Raw genomic sequence first — 16,489 nt, 5'->3', positions numbered from 1 at the left:
ACTGTCTCGACCTCTGAGTGTCGGCTTGGTTCAGACTTTCGCGCTTGGCTGCGGCCTAGAGTCAGGGAGAGGACGGAAGGAAGGTGTCCTTAGAAACAGAAGAGAGACTACGATCGGTTATAGCCCGAGCACGACTCCATGAGCCTCAAGTCAATTTGTCGGCCACCTTAAAATAGCACATTTTCTTATTAAACAAGTCAGGGAAGAAACAAACACGTTCTTTTTGCATAGCAATGAGAACTGTAGTTCGGAAATTGGTTAATCTTCATAAAGGTTATATGTATTCACTAACTTAAATGCAATGGGGTGGTGTAATTAAGTGTGAAGTAATTACGTTCACAGTGAATGTTTAGAACAAATAATGTTTTATTTCCGTTTACCTGTTTGGGTTGTAGTTTTGACTTGTTGTGGAGCGGACAGTGACGTCCTTGCCTTTAAACTGTGAAAGTGGATCGACAGTGGCGTAAGTCTCGCTTATTGATAGTAGAGAAAGCTGTAACCATCTTTGAAAAACCCCTCCCACCATTCGCTAATAAGAACTTTGTGTCTAGTATATAATTTATTTTGAGGGAACGAATAACGGAAATAAATATTCTAAAATTCGCTGCCATACGCGTTAGTTACTAAAAACAGATGAACGACGTTTTAAAAAGTTAATATTTGCTATAAATTTTTAACAAGAATTTTCCATACTGGGTACACTTTATAATGTTGTACTGACTGTTCTTTAATTTTACTTTTCTGATGGCTATTTCTTTACTATTTCACTAAATATGCATCTTTTCAAAATGTCGTTTAGGGTGGATTTTGAGGGCGTGTCCGTGTTCTAACTTGTTCCTAGTCTGTTTTCCCTTTCTTTCTCACTGCAGCCTAAAGACGCGATTGGCTGGCTCACTTCCCGTGACTGCGCAGGCGCAATTACTCCTTCTCTTTCCCTCTGTGTCCCTGAGCAGGTAGGTTACAGCAGGCCCCAGCCCAGAACGCCCAGATACCAGGTTACTTGTGGTAGGGTTACTGCTTGTCTAAGAGGCTTATAAGGGGTGTGCGACCAGTGAGGCGTGATCGCTGCAGAGAAGGTTACTGCTACGGGTTGCTTTTTGCCGGGGGAGTGCTGCAAATGGGGGTTCTGCAAATGGGAGGGGTCACTGCAGTCATATCTATCAAGTGATTCGTATTTGGGTTGTGGACCACCGTCTAGCTCTGTTTTTAGACACAAAGAGCCCGTATTCCAACTATTCATTCGCGTGTCGCACATTTCAGTTGAAAATCAAAACTAGATGATTTTCGGCTAGCTAGTTATTCCCATTAATATCTTGAAAGGTTGACAACTATGTGCACCGGAGCAAAACATACTATGTTTCCCCAAGAAGGATTGATGGCTAAAATAAGGGCTATTGCAGAGGAGTAGGGTAGATCAATACTGAAAGGGTTACTGCAATAAGTTAATGTTCACTAATAGGATTACTTAAAATTAGTTTTTTCGAGTGTGTAGGCAATCGCTGCAGACAGTAGTTTTATGCAGAGATTGGTTAATGCAGAGCGTCTACTGTACGGATTATCCGAAGAAGCAGAGCACATCGGAGAAATTGACTGTACCTTTCAGTTATTTATATCGGGTGGGGAGATGCTCCAGAAGAACTTCACTGCTACAGTTGAGGGTTTATTGCACCCATAATTGGTTACATCAAGTGTGGATAGATTATTTTCAATTAGCATTGTTAGCAAAGAAAGCTGGGACTGTATCATAGTTTACTCAAGAGATGGTTACACCAATGGATTCGTGCTCTTATCTAAGGAGGTCTCAGTGTGAGGATAATTTCTTCAAGAAGCACCATCCTATCCTACTTCGACATGATGCCCATTTGATATTTTTGCTTGGCTATAGGCGACATGGCAAGTTCACAGTATCGCTGTTTCGTACCCATAATGCATCTCAATGCCTGAGATTGCCGCTTCCTCGCCAGGGCGTTGTTTTACTAATTATTTGATCATATTTATGTCATGTGCTGCCTGCAACTACGGCGGAGAATGGAAAATAAGGAACCTTTTAGGGCTTTATTCAGCACTGCCATTGCTGGACTGATAATTTGGTGGTCTTCATACTTTTCACTGCCATCTGGTTTTGGGAAGTCAGTTTAATATTATACTATTAGTTGTCACACAACAAGGATATCCAAAGTACTTTGGAGCCTTTTGATGCAACTATGGTGTTCTATTCCAGAAACATTTAGTATGGATCCTGCATACCCATTATGTTGCCGATAAGAATATGATGTGTATTTTATGTCTAGCTCGTGTTAGAGAATTGAAAACGGCAACAAACGAATTTGTTCTACTAGACCAAATGTGCATTGGACAGTGTATCTTCATGCTCATTTTTGAATCTACGCAGAGGGCACAATACGTAATATGGTATCTACTAAAAGGTCAGGGATCGAGCCAACCCTTCAGCTTAACAAGTACACAATACGTAACAGAGACACCCTTCAATTAGGTACTTCCACCATCCTAGCTCTGCACGTAAAATCACTGTTGGACTTCAGATATGATATTCTCGATGTGTGTAATGATGACTGATTTCACTTCATAATGTCTTGTGTAACATTTCTTTGCAGCTGCTTGTGTATCCATCCCTTGCTGACCCTCAACATGTACGCCTGCGCCAAGTTTGTGTCCACCCCCTCCTTGGTGAGTGCATTTGAAACTGCAGCCCTTTAGAGGAGGGTCGCAGATAATGATGGAAATTGTGTCGCTATAGGTTGCAGCTGTTGATCAGTAAATTCTTTAGGTGGCCTTGAGTTTGAGGGTCATGTCCAACACTGACGCACACTTTGTGTTTATTGGCGGGGAATCACTTGTTTTCTGTGTCACACCAGGAGTTTGATGCTTTAAGCAGATTGTGGTGGCTCTTTGCATGTCATACCTAGGGGGACATAGAAACCGTACCTTAGCTATTAAGTCTCTACTCAAGCCACTTACGTACAGATACCTTTAGTATTCATGTCTCTTAAATACTACAATTAGTGTCCATCCCGGACTTTGATTGCTCCTGTCACCTACAAATAAAGAGATGCGTTCACACATTTATTTAAATGTTCATGAAGGGTTTTTTATAGGATGTGTTTATAATGGTAGCCCATGACTCCGCCTCTCTTTGCATCCCGAAAGGACTTGAAAACCCACCTCTTAAAACTCAACCGTTATGGTTAATACAACAATATTCTTTGCTTATTTCGACTGTGAATGTTCTATAGTGTTTTTTTTATTTTTGTTTTTTTACTTTATTTGCAAAGCAATTCTGCTGCCCCGGTGACTAGTTCCATGCAGTAGAAATACTAGAAGTAAATTACTCCCATTGATTATTTTCTAGAAAACACTTGACTTGTTTTTATATATTTTTTTTTATCTCCTTGTTGTCCATGGAGTTTTTAGTTGTGTAGGATCAACAACCTTCCCTGATATTACAATCTCTCAATGGTCAGATCCAGATCTAACCTTGGTTGAGAGGTTGTTCACTTCCTGGGCACAATAAATACATCCTTAACATAGAAACACTTGTGTTCAGGAAGCACATTCAGAATTCTGGTAAATGCTGTCTGTCGGAGATCAGAATCTTACAGCAATGTGGCGCATTATTCAAGGTGAATCTGCCCCCTTGGATGGCCTCTATTATTCAAGGTGAATCTGCCCCTTTGGATGGCCTTGAAAGTTATCTGCCATCTTCACGTGACCTTCATATATGCTGCTTCTGCGCTTTCGCTTTTGTAGATCTTCCATATTCATGATTAACGCAGTCATATTTAACCAACTAATACAGACGATTTCGGAAAGCTTCTCCTTGAGCCCTTTAAGAGGCGGGCTCAAATTGGGAAAGCTGGCAATCGAGCTTTGGCCGGTGCCTCAGTGTCACATGTGGGTCGTTTAAAAATAATAAATAAATAAAAACGGTCCAAGAGACGGACTTCCAGTCCTTGCCAGGCCACTTTAATGTGGAGGCAATATTTAGGGCACTCCCCTGCTGTGCTTTAAATTGAGGCTGGAGGCCAGGTGTTACTTTAGTTTTTGGGGCATTCTCACCTTGGCGTCCTGCCTCGTGTGCCCTTCCAGAAGCAGAGTTATCTCCCGCCGGGCCATCACTTTTAGGCCATGGCGGGTGCAGGAGGGTGGGTTGTATGCAAGGGCCTCACGGGGGTAGTTTTTATTGGGTCTTTCTCACTTACCCCACTTACCCCCACGCCTCTGAGCAGCAGCAATAATGTGATTTTAAGACCCCCCCCCCCCTTGTCAGGTAAATACCCTGAAGCAATAATGGGCCGTGAGTAAGAGAAGTCTCCTCCGTAGCAGCCAGGTTTTGTGACATCATCCACCGTGTCTATTAGGACTTTTTGGGGGAGAGGAGAGGGTTGTTTATGATTGTGCTATGATCAGAGTTGCGGACCTTGAAACTAGGTTTGAGTCCCAGCATCCGCCCAACATCCTGTGATTCTGGGCAAATCACTTTATCTCTATACCGAAAATGAAAATATATGTGAACTTGTTTAATGTAACTGGTGCTCATGTACATTGCTCCAGTGACTTTGGGCCGACTTCACACTATACAAAACTATTACAAAAAATAACCGTCCAGATTCCAGTGACAGCCTAAACAGATGGTGATTCATGAAAGGGATTATCTGGGAATGTGGGCCACTTTTTTGAGTGCCCAGGCCTAATTGTGATCCCAATCCCACCCTGTTAAGAAGTGATATTTGGTTTGAAACGTTTCTTCTGCATACGGGTGTAAATAGTCGATGAAGCCTTGACTCTTTCTGGGGACTAGTGTTCCGAAGGCCCACCCTCTGTTAATTTAAATTCCTTCTCTGTAAAGCAACCCAGCTAGCAACATGTAGGCAAAGGCCTCCCTTCTCGAAAAGTAAAAAGCAGCCCCAGCTGAGCCTATGTTGTTGCTGCGACCTCATTTGTTGGCTGGCAGCCACGTCTCAAAGGTTAACGCTGTGCACTGCTTAGCAAGGCCTTCTGTTAATATCTGCACTTACTTTACCGAGCACTGGGAAATCTCTTCCCAGGTCTTTACTGGGAGCGCACCTGAGTCTTGTATCATTTGAGTTATCTTTATCTCCAATATGCTTGTTCGTGTGGCATTTAATGCGTTTATGTTGTCAAGCTGTATCTGTTTCTTGTTATCGCCTTTAAGCAGATTAATGAAAAGCCCGTTTTTTGTTGTTTGCAAACATTTGACCTTGGACTTTGTAGTTAGTGCTTGGAGTATTTGTGCTTATTGCTTTCTCTTTAGAGCCTCCCTCGTTGGGCTATTCAGTGCTCTGTGCTGGCTCCTGTGCCTTGATACACGATGAAGCCTTCTTAGGTCTCAGCAAGGGTACTACAGAGACATTCTGTATAGGCAAAATCACTTTTATGAGGACTTTTCGGATAATGGCCCTTCTTTCACTGCGCCACGTAGCAAGAAACTATTCATTTGGTGCTTCTTTTTTATTCTTTGTAATTGGAGGGCGTGGTTATACTTGTGAGAGGAGGCGAGGCTGCCTTAATATGACAGTGAAACTGAGTGTGGGGCAGGGGAGCCTGAGTTCGCTTTTAGTAGTATAGAGAATATGGTTGGCTGCCACAAACTATGACCCAGTGTCACACAGTTCATCATTAAACCTGTCGGTTGAAATTGTGGGCTAGAAATTGTGGTTTGCCGAGTAGCATGGATTTCGTGCTGGATAATGAGATTTGTGATATTGTGTATTTGGTTTCCTAATAGCAAGTTTGGATCTGCTCATGTTGGGATTTTTCTAAACTGTGTGGAGTGTGAAATTACTACTTAGAAACAAAGCCAGTGACGTACATTGTCATTGATAGTCCAACTAAATATTGTTGTGACAAAAGGGATGATCTTTTCCCCTTTGAATTGCATTGATGTATGTAAATGTTTTGTTTTTCTGCTTCAAACACCGCTCTCAACCACCTTGTTTGAGCATACCCAATGCTGTCCAAAATGGTCTCTGACTGAATGCTTGAATTCAGCAGCTGAAAGTTACGGCAGCTTATCCTTCTGCGTCCAGCATTTCTTAAAACTTGATTGGATTGTGTTAGAAGCACTTTTTTGTTAAGTAAATTGTACAGCAGAGATGGATTACGCTGTGTAAATCCAGGAGCCCCGATTGCAACCTTAATTTGATGTATAAAGCGCAAACGAATGCCCGGGGGTGTCTTGGCCCAGTTCAGAACAGGTAAATGATCGGCAGGGAGATGGAGAACACTAATCGTGAATGAAAAGCCAGGTTTTTAAAATTGTTCCTCAACTTTAATAGAGAAGGGGCCATTTTTAACTCCAGGTCCATACACTTTCAATTTCAGGCCGTACAACCGATTAGGCTCCTGCCTCCCCTGGTAGCCATTCTGTAGGTAGGACATAGCAAGTCTCTAGCTAGGCTGGAGTGAAGATTCCTGCCTGGAAGATACCATCTGGACCGGTCTTTTAAATATAGGGGGCCAAGGCCATGAAGTGCTTTGTAGGCTGTACACAGGCCCTTAAATGCTATCCGGTTCCTTACAGGTAGCCAATGATGCAGCTTAATGATGGCTTGAGAGGCCGAACGAGCTGCAGAGTTTTGTAGAACCTGAAGTTTATTCAAGGACTTCTTTTGGCAAGTTTTGATATAAACAGTTGCATTGGTCTATTCTAGATGGAACTAGAGCAATAATAACGGTCTTTATCAGAATTTAATGTAAACCTAATTTATGAGAATATACGTAGGGGCTTGTGTGAAGAAAAGTTGTTTGGACCGAAGTATTAAATGTCAGTTGAGCCCAGATTGTCTGTCGGTCCTTCCTTGAAGGGCCGATGTCCTACAGCAGAACCAGCTCGTTAGCTACAGTTGCCATACATTACAGGAAGTATTGCGGTTTATTCTGTTGTGGTCGTATGTTGTCCTCTGGATACAGGGAAGCGACGTGTACCTCTCCTTGAGAGCTCTGCGTGTGCTTGGAAGACAATGGAAGTGCTGTATCCTAATTGTCATTCTTTATTACAGGTGAAAAATGGCTCCAGGCTGCTTTGTCGACCACTCTCGGCATCTTTGCTGAACCGACCTGAAGCCAGCACAGAGCAGGTAAAGGTGCCAGTGAGGTGTGTTGTGCCACTCGCCATGGTTATACCATAAGTGTACTTCGGTATGTTTCCCAGTGGGCTGTAACAGACGCAGATGAAGTTCGTCTTAATCGGCTGGTGTAAATCGTCTGCTCACAAAAGGGTTTTCATTTCATGACTGCACTAATGAATACAAGGACGCATCAATATTTGGTCATCACTCGCAGCACTGCACCATTCTCTCCACATTCTGGCACTGCACTCTATCTAGTTCATTCTTAAGAGACCTTCCTCGCCAGGCATGACCTCGAGGAGGCGAGACGGCTGCTTCCCTTGTGTGTGCGCGTTGGGTAGCCATCGGGTAGAATCTCTGCAGTAATCCTAACATTCTAAACTAGGAGGCCAAATATATTGCACAGAACGGGCCATGTGTGTGTATGGTTTGGGTTATAAATGCAAGACCGCTGCAATTCAGTTAACATCTCAGACCAGCAGATGGCGGTCTTGTCTAGTATGTCAGTCAAATATGATGAGACGGCGAGCCAACTATTTGGAAGCGGAAACGAATCTGCCTCGGTCTTTGGTAAGCTGCAACCATGGTGCGTTGTTTTGTAAAATTCATGTTTATATCTGCCTTTTAATACCGAACGTTAAGTTTGAATTAATATAAAATATGATGGTGTTTTGAAATGTATGAAGTAGTTATAGCAAGTATTGAAACTAGATCAGAATGGTAGATGGAAATGGGGGACGAGCGGTGAAAGTCTGAGGACTCATCAGAAAAGTCAAAGTTCTCTGTAGACGTTGGCTTATTGGGCTATTTATTATTTTATTCTTTACTCTAAAAATGCGCATGTGTGAATGTCTTTGCCACCATAAAGCATTTGGTTTTAGAAGCAGCCGCAGAACACGTCTATTAAATATATTTGCACTTGATCACACCTGTGATGCAGCTTCTGTGTGGTGAGTGTGTGTGGTAGATGTAGAGGTGTGGGCTTGTCCTATTGAATGGCCTTTCCAATATCCTTGCTTTAAAGATGCATCACCCTGCAAGTCCTCTATGCTGGCACAAGGTGAATTCGAGTTCACACTTAAAATACCTTTTACTGAAGTACTTGCGGCTTTTGGGCATTTGAACAAATGACCACATGTGTCAGATGGGATAATACCTGATCAAGTCACCACACTGCTACACGTACTCCAGAAAGAAAATCCTCTCAGAAGCCCTAAATCGAGGTTTCCTGACTGAAGTAAACCAAAAAGCGATGGTGGCATGCTTGAATTAATGCCAATCACTGGTGATTACTTGGGCCACAATCCAATCTATCATTTCTTTTGCCCAGCGTGCCACCTCAGATTAGACCCAGTTATGTGGAGATCAGCCTACAGGGCCAAGCAGCTTCTCACTGATCCAGAGTGCAAGCAACAGACTGGTGTAAGTTATCTGAATCTCTTCAGTCTGCTGCAGCTTGGTTGCAGTGACCTAGTGCGCACGGGGCCCACATTTGGGTGTACCCGGCGCACATAAGGGTGTCACACTGAAGTAACTGGAGGATTAGCTCAAACAGGCCTGTAAAAAGAATAACCCACATTCATTCCAGGATATCCTCTAAGGCAAGCATCTGACAAAACACCAAAAGTGCATTAATGCACAGAATAAGAGTCCTCGACGCCTAGGGTTCAGCATTAAACTGATCTACATTAGGCTCAGTCTTAAGACACGCACTCCTGCTGCGATGCACCCTGCAGAGACAGCCCTTGGACTGCACAGCCTCAAAAGGATTTGCATGGCAGGTCGGATGCTGGTAGCTATCCCCTCACTTCAACTTTGAAACACAGTATTTTCATGGATTACTGTTTTCAATGATTAATAATTATAAATTGGTGGAAAGAATTGAAGCAAAATTAGCAACTCTTTAGTTCTTGACTACAGAAATCAAACCATTGCAAGTCAAGCAGTGAACGTGGTGCGATGCGTTGAACGTTACTGTGTTCCGCTCTTTTAGTAACTTGTGATCAGTTTGAGCTAGAATCAAATGTTTCTTTTGTCGAAATCTGCAGATTATGCTGTAAATCCTTACTGCCCCATGTGGAATTGCATAATTCCATTGGTCGTGCCTTTGGACTAGGTAGAGAAATCTATTGTTTCACTCGAGGAATGTTATCAGAAAACATGAAAGCGCTGATACTCCATGTCTGGACCCTGCTTCCCCCTCACACCTGCTCCATGCACATTCATGTATCTTCTACCTGCATTCTTAACTTCTCAACCTTTTGTAAAAGCCTGCCTTCTATTCTTCTACCCACACTTCTGTTCTTTTTTTGTTATATAAAGAGTTTGTTTTATAACCTGTTCTTTCAATTTCACATGAAGTTAAATGATACAGACCTGAGTGTTAAGATTGATGTTAGTGAGAATTGTGTGCAAGTCTGTTAACTGTAACCTGTGTGTTGGTGCATCCTTATGCCTAATTGTTAATTGGTGTGTCTCTGGTATCCATGTAAAATGCAGGGTTTACAACTCCTGTCCATTTGTGCATAGTTTGAAGTCTTAAATTGTGTAGGCTTCTTTGCTGGTGTCCTCTACTGCCCCCTTTTGACATCTGTTTTGCATTGTCAGACTCTCTCCGTGCTGCCAGTCCAGAATGTATTGACCCAAGTTGCTCGCCGAGGGTTTCAGACCAGTGCTGTTTCCAGAGATATCGACACTGCAGCCAAGTTTATCGGCGCTGGTGCTGCCACCGTAGGAGTGGCTGGATCTGGTGCCGGCATTGGTACAGTGTTTGGGAGTCTCATCATTGGCTATGCCAGGTAAGAAATTCTTGCAGCCCCCATCTACGGTCCCCCAGGTAGTGCCAACATTCACAGTTCCCTGTGCTCAAGCCAGCTGTAACCTCTCACCCCTGTCCAGGCCAACTCTTTTTAGGCTGTCCATCATGGCCAACACTTTCTGACCCCTGCAAAACGCACTGCTTTTGTGCCAGCATTTCCAGACTCTTTTCCTAGACCAGCATTAGTAGGTTCCCCAATCTAAGCCAGCACTCGAATGCCCCATACTAAATTAGCACCAACATGTCCTGTCAGTCATAACTTTCCAAACCCTATCAGTGAGAGCACAGGAAGACTCCAATAGCAATAGTCTGAAATCGATAGCCCAACACCAGGGAAACTTTTATCAGTGCTTGCTGTCCGTTTCCACAGAATAGACATTTAAATTGAAACCAATCAAAACAATAACATTATTTTGCTATTTTCAAAAACCTAATTCTACTGAACTAAATGGTTAGAAGACATGAACACCAGTGAGCTGCTGTACTAAAGGCTAAGTTTACTCTGATACTGTTGTCTAATATGTTCCTCTCTTCCTCTTTCAGAAACCCATCCCTAAAACAACAGCTCTTTTCGTATGCCATCCTGGGCTTTGCTCTCTCCGAAGCCATGGGTCTCTTCTGTTTGATGGTCGCCTTCCTCATCCTGTTTGCTATGTGAGGGGTGTTGACAGCCCTGGCCTATTTTTACATATATGTTCAGGTGTCTGTGACTTCAATCGTTCCTCCCATTACCCCATGGGCACTTGTAATTCCTCAATATTTCCTCTCCATTTCAGCTGCTGTGTTCAGGGCCTCAGATGGCCCTCTGTTACTCTGAGGGAAGGTGAATAAAAACTGTAATTATCCAACCCCTGGACTGTGTGTCCTTCATTTCTTGTGGTAAACGGTTACCTGTCATGGCAAGTAGTTGATTCCAGCTCATGAGATTCTCTCACCATTACAGTTTAGTTAGGTGTGGGGTATATTTAATGTATTTGTTTTAAATTTAAAAGAGAAACTCAAGCACTTGGGTAAAGTGCTACGAGTCTGCAAATACTTGTCTCATGCTAGTGCAGGCTTCTCCAACGAGTAGCTCAGGAGCTACAGCTATCTCTCCAGCTACCTTGGAGTAGCTCTCCTGTGTACAGCTCAGCCTACCAAATTAGCTTTTGCTTTGACAAATTAATATATTTATACCAAAATTGACAAGTGTTTATTTGAGACGAAATTTTGTGCGTTTTCAGATCTCATAAGATGTTTGGGGGGAAATGGTTAAATTTCTAAAATGGTTTTATAGCTGAGTGATAAACCATGTGGCGTTCTGGATATTTATTACAAATATTACCCTGTTGCCATGGGCATTGCAGCTAGGACTGTTATATATTTCCTATGTAAAGGGATTACAGATTGACAAATACTTTTTCAAGTTGCTGCTAGCAACCCTGCCTGATGCACCGAAGTGATCACTGTCGGTACTCTTGCATAGTGTGACCACTAATACAATCTTGTCTGATGTGGTCTCTATTACAAGGCCCATCATTTTAGTAGCTCAGATTAATTTTCATTGAACATAACTAGCTCTGGTTACAGAAAAGGTTGGTGAGCCGTGTGTTAGTGTAACATCAGCTCATTGAGGATGGGGGGATCAAAGGGCCCAGAAGTGTGGCTGGTTTTTGGAGCCATAATTAATAGTGGTGATGAGTATCTGCTTGAATCTGGTGCCATGCTGCTCCTTCTGTTAAGCAGTTCTTTCTCCACTAATTTGACCTGTGGAGTTGCATGTAGGTCCGCTTGTCCATGCTCTAATTGGACTACTGCACATAGCCTGTTTTTTAACCCATCTACTGCATTTGCTTCAATTTCAGTCTGAGAACTCGTTATAGGGCTGTAGTAAGATTTGACATTGTCTGTGGTGGCAGCTAAGCATTTTTCTCCCCTCAAACCCAGGCTTCTCTGTGACTCCAAGTTAGTTTCATTCTGTCTGGGTTCCACCTCAGCCCGTTCTTATCCATCCAATAATCTGTCTCCAGTTTGACAGGGATGAATGTGTCAATACCAGTGTCTGTGGAAACTAGACTAGGTTGTGTGTTGGCAGCCTACTCATAGCAGTGCTTTGAATACAATCTCTGTGTTCAGTGTGTATTAAACTAGTATAAACTCAGTGAGTGTTTGGGGAGGTAGCTGGGCTGTGGACAGTTAATGCATTGTACATGTAGGCAATTTTAGGCCAGACAATGTATGGGTATTTGAAATATCAAGATAAGTCTCTTGTTGTTCACCCTTAAAATATAGACCGCTGCTATGTTTATTTGAGATTAAATCTCTTATAGTATAAATCTATTGTGCAAAAGAGGACAAGGGCCAGCCAACACCCCTTGGTTGGCACACATGACACTGGCTTTTGCAAGGCTCTATATACAACGCCGGGATTGGTTTCAAGTACATGAACACAAAAATTATATACTTGAGACAAGAAAAAGAGAACCATGTTCTTTATATTCCCAATCTCATTGACACTAAAGCGCTTGGATAACCGCAAGGGTCATGTTTGCGCTATATAAAACTTTATAAATAAAATAAACATGTAACAAAATAATCAACATAGTCCACATTAAAGCAAATTAAATGTTGTCTTTTGTTAGTTTTGCACAAATCATTTATACTATAGAAGATGCTCCTATAATCTTTGAAATAAAATAACACTATCGGTCTATATTTTAAAGGTGAACAAGAGATTTATCTTGAATGTTCTGTATACCCATACATTGTCTACCCTAAAATTGTCGTAGTGTAATTGCTTTTGTGGGATTAGTGGGATTTCCTTTTTCTAGGGTTTAGACAAATCACAAATAATAGCCTTTTGGGAGGTGTGGGTCCCCAGGTTGGTTTCCCTTCTTTCCTTCCTACTATAGGTAATGCATTGTGGTGTGGTTTTCTTTAATAAGGCGAGTCTTCAACTCTTTCCTGAATTGGAGCAGCATTGGGGTCATCCTGGTGGATACAGATGTTTTTCCAGATCCTAGGTGCATAGATGGAAAAGGCCTGCTTTTGCATTTTTATATTTTAGTTTGCAATCTGATGGTGTCCTGGCTGTGGGTGTGCTGAGAATCACCAGAGATGATGAGCTTGTCTGCAATGTGCTGGTCGTAATAGCTTTGTAAATGCTAGTTTAGAAACTGGTGTGGGCCACCAAGAGGAATCCAATTTAGTTCTGTCAGGATTGGGGTGATGTGATTCTTCTTAATCAGGACCTGGATTAGACTTGCTGCAGCATATAAAATGCACTTAAGGTTTGCCTCTGTGGAGCCTGGGAAGCAATGGAGCTTTGCATTACAACTTTAGAAAATCCAGTTCTGCATGGTCACGCATGATTTTTCTTCTTTAGCTGGAGTCTGTTTTTTAGACTCGCACATTGATGTACTGCTGTTGGTGCATGTGCTCTGACCCCTAAATTTTGGCGAAATTGGTTAATCCTCATTCACGTATTTAACTTTTCGGTAAGGAATAGTAGTGAATATGGTGCGGAGATACACCTATGCCATGAAAAGCTAACTTGCCTGTGGATTGAGGAATTTATTGTGCCATCCACTAGTGTGACAAAAGCATGGCTTCACATCTAGCCCGCGTAGATTGTCTGGCACAGTGCAAACTGTTTATTAGCCTTTTTTGACAGGTAAAAATCTCCCTATTAAATACTAGCAAATCCTCCCTATATAAGCCTGGTAGGGTCCATGGTATTTAAAAGTAGGACATGTAGGAAATTAATATTACCATGTCCCTAAAGTTACAAGGCCCAGAAATCAATTTTTAGTGTGGCAGGCCTAACTGTCTGATGTAGAAAACCAGAGTGCAGATTAAAATACTAATACTGCTAACTCCGGAAAGGAATCGGCTAGAAAAATAATGTAACCACAATTGTTTATTATTAAAAATATCCAATTTAATGGTAAAGTTAAATTATTAATTAATATTAAGGTAAAATAGCTTTTAGAAAGTTACCCTTTACCTGCCTAAAGTTCCTGGAGGCAAATTTGAATTAGTCCTCCAGCGTTAGCCCAGTGATTATCCTTGAAAATGTGTGAAATGCCTCCCTGGAGTAAGCAATAGACTGCCCTCAATGTACAGAAATTACTCCTCTGAATTCCACAGAATATTCAGAGTTGGGGGTGAGGGTATCCTGTAACATTACACTATCAGATCCTGCTTGACAGGTCTGTTAAGCCACATGTTACATGTGGGGCACACTTGAGAGGGAGAAAACGTGATGCCTTGACATTTCTTTTGTGGATTTCCTGTCTGGTTGCTGAAATACCCCTTTTTTGTCCTACCAGACTTCTCTTTTGAGTTTGTCGTGGGTACAATGCCTTCCTCAAGCTGGATTCTAGTGTTTGAAATAGGAGCAAATCCCCCCACACACACACACTCAGCTCTCAAAGCCCAAGTTTAGTGTGACCGAAGTCTTTTGTCATCATGTCTTGCCATGTGGCGTTTTAGGCTTCTACAGTTAGGCAAACAGAAACTACTGAAAGTGAGTAGGGTTGACCCTGGGGACTTTTACCCCATTGGTTAGGCTGCGTCCAAGAGTCACTCCTACTCACTAATTGGTGCCAGGCATAAATGTGACACCTCCAGGCACCCACTTCAGAGCATTTTCTGGACGTGTAAGATTAGAAGAGGACTTAATCTGTTTGTGATGTGAGAGGATCACTAAAAGACTGGACCTACTCCCTCTTGTACCTAGGACAAAACTGTGGACTCCAAGGGTCAGGTGGCTGATGTGCTGTGTGGCTTCACTGAGAGAGAACAAGCTACGAGAGGCCTCTTTCTTTAAGTGCCCAGCTTACCCATGGCAACTGGACCCTTCTATGTGGCCTCTATCTCACAACCTGTGAGTCTCAAATTGCAACGGATTGAGATCCTGGGGGTTTTTATAAGTGTAATCGTGATTGATTGGGGCATAAAAGACTAAGCTGAAGGTAAAATCTTTGACTGATGAACTTGGTTGGTGCAACCATCCCTGTCAGCCTGGATTTGCATCTAGATCGGGGTGTACCGTGACCATAGACTATAATTTGTTGGTACAGGGATGTAATAGGTACCTTAGTAGTTTTTACTTCCACGTATTTGTATAAGGTGCGTAGTTCATATAGTTAAGTTCGCGCTGCTTCGCTGTGCAGTCCCCCTAACATAACATGATCAAGTCATCTACCATGACACAAACTTATTGAGATAGGCAGTACCGGATTATGTCCTAGAATGTAAATGGCATCAACAACAGGGTTGGCCCTCAATTATGCTAAAAAGCATACTCTTGACATGGTTTTTCTCCAAGAGACCCACTTGCTGGGTACTAACTCTACAGTTCTGGGACTTGGAACTCCATGGTTATACCCGAGTTTACCATGCTCGGTTTAGTACACGATACAAGAGGGTGGCTGTTCTCCTCTGGAAATTGCTCCTGCTTATATCCTGTACAATTCACTCTGATTCTGTTGGATCCTATGTGATGATATCTGGGGGACAACCCTGGACCCTTGTTAGTGTTTTCCCTCACACTGATTTGTCTGTGTTCCACCCACACTGATTGAGGACATTCTGAGGTCCCTCATGGAACTTCTCGTACATATCCCATTGGGCAAGACTAATAGCGGGTGGCTTTAATATCATCATGACCCCATTGCAATGTGCAGAGCGCTAGGATGACAGGACAACTGCCTGGTGATGTTGACAAAGTCACTGGGGCAAACTTGCGTATGGAGAAGGTGGCATGCGGAAGATAAATAGAGCCATTGACATTTGCGCCCCTCTATCTCATGCTTAGGCTACTTTTTCATGCCTGCGGCTGTTTTAACGGGCTACATAACGTACAGATACTACACCTCCTTATTGGAGAGATGACTCCCGGATGGGTGGCTACTGAACCGAACGATGGCTGACAGCGGGGAAATCCGCAGTCTCACTTAGGGAGGAAATAATTATATACTCTAATTTAAACAAAGGCAAGACCTCTTGTATGTATTAAGATTATTATTATTCATGGCTGTGCTAAATCCGTAATTAATTGTACGACAAGCTAGTATACAAGAAGTTAGTGCTCTAGAGACTGATTTTTATTTTCTGAATAACAAGTATTATTGTCATATGTCCAAGAAAACCCTTGAAAGCTAGCACTGGCTAAGTTTACATTAAAACCACCCACTTGCGTTCAGTAAAGTTTTCCTGGATAGCATCCCAACACAAGATCTACAATTTAGGCCCCATGCTAAATAGAAGCTACAATAGTCCCCGCCATAAGTGACCCTGTTAAAGGCTTGGTATTAGAAGCAAATTCGATTGCAGCATCCTTTGTTGGCCTTTATCATAAATTATTCAAAAGCCAGGCATCTCCCAAGCTGGAGAGAACACAGTTTTCAGAAACGTAATCATACAAATGTTATTCCCCGAGTACAGGCTTGAATTAGATATCCTAAATTTTATAGTGGAAATTCGGGAAACACTTACTGCCAAAACACCTTGCCCTAACCTAACTGGTTTCCCTTATAACTTTAAAAAAAAATTCTTTGCTTGTCTCTCTCATACTTTT

General features: G+C 42.4%; 1 protein-coding gene across 4 annotated transcripts; it reads left to right on the top strand.

The window, feature by feature from the left end:
* The first annotated feature begins 306 nt into the window (after positions 1-306).
* On the top strand, positions 307-10,775 carry ATP5MC2 (ATP synthase membrane subunit c locus 2). Of its 4 annotated transcripts, XM_085654706.1 has the most exons (6): positions 307-463; positions 870-953; positions 2,616-2,688; positions 7,041-7,118; positions 9,717-9,907; positions 10,471-10,775. In XM_085654706.1, the coding sequence occupies exons 3-6, from the start codon at positions 2,650-2,652 to the stop codon at positions 10,583-10,585; spliced, it is 423 nt and encodes a 140-aa protein (XP_085510832.1). In that variant the 5' UTR covers positions 307-463; positions 870-953; positions 2,616-2,649; the 3' UTR covers positions 10,586-10,775. The 4 variants fall into 4 exon arrangements, with proteins under 4 accessions (XP_085510832.1, XP_085510831.1, XP_085510834.1 ...); XM_085654705.1 differs by lacking the exon at positions 307-463 and having other exon boundaries at positions 947-995; XM_085654708.1 differs by lacking the exon at positions 307-463 and having other exon boundaries at positions 948-1,076.
* The last annotated feature ends 5,714 nt before the right edge of the window (positions 10,776-16,489 follow it).

The sequence above is a fragment of the Triturus cristatus genome, chromosome 4_1, assembly GCF_964204655.1.
Source record: "Triturus cristatus chromosome 4_1, aTriCri1.1, whole genome shotgun sequence".
In the NCBI taxonomy this organism is placed as follows: Eukaryota; Metazoa; Chordata; class Amphibia; order Caudata; family Salamandridae; genus Triturus; species Triturus cristatus.
The sequence above is the reverse complement of the archived record's forward strand: the minus strand, read 5'-3'. Positions and strand labels throughout refer to the sequence as shown.

Bases quoted from the DNA above. Each gene is read 5' to 3' on its own strand.
- ATP5MC2 (XM_085654706.1), top strand. From the start codon at position 2,650: ATGTACGCCTGCGCCAAGTTTGTGTCCACCCCCTCCTTG. The intron at 7,119-9,716 runs GTAAAGGTGCCA...TTGCATTGTCAG, and splicing joins CTGAAGCCAGCACAGAGCAG to ACTCTCTCCGTGCTGCCAGT. The intron at 9,908-10,470 runs GTAAGAAATTCT...TTCCTCTTTCAG, and splicing joins CTCATCATTGGCTATGCCAG to AAACCCATCCCTAAAACAAC.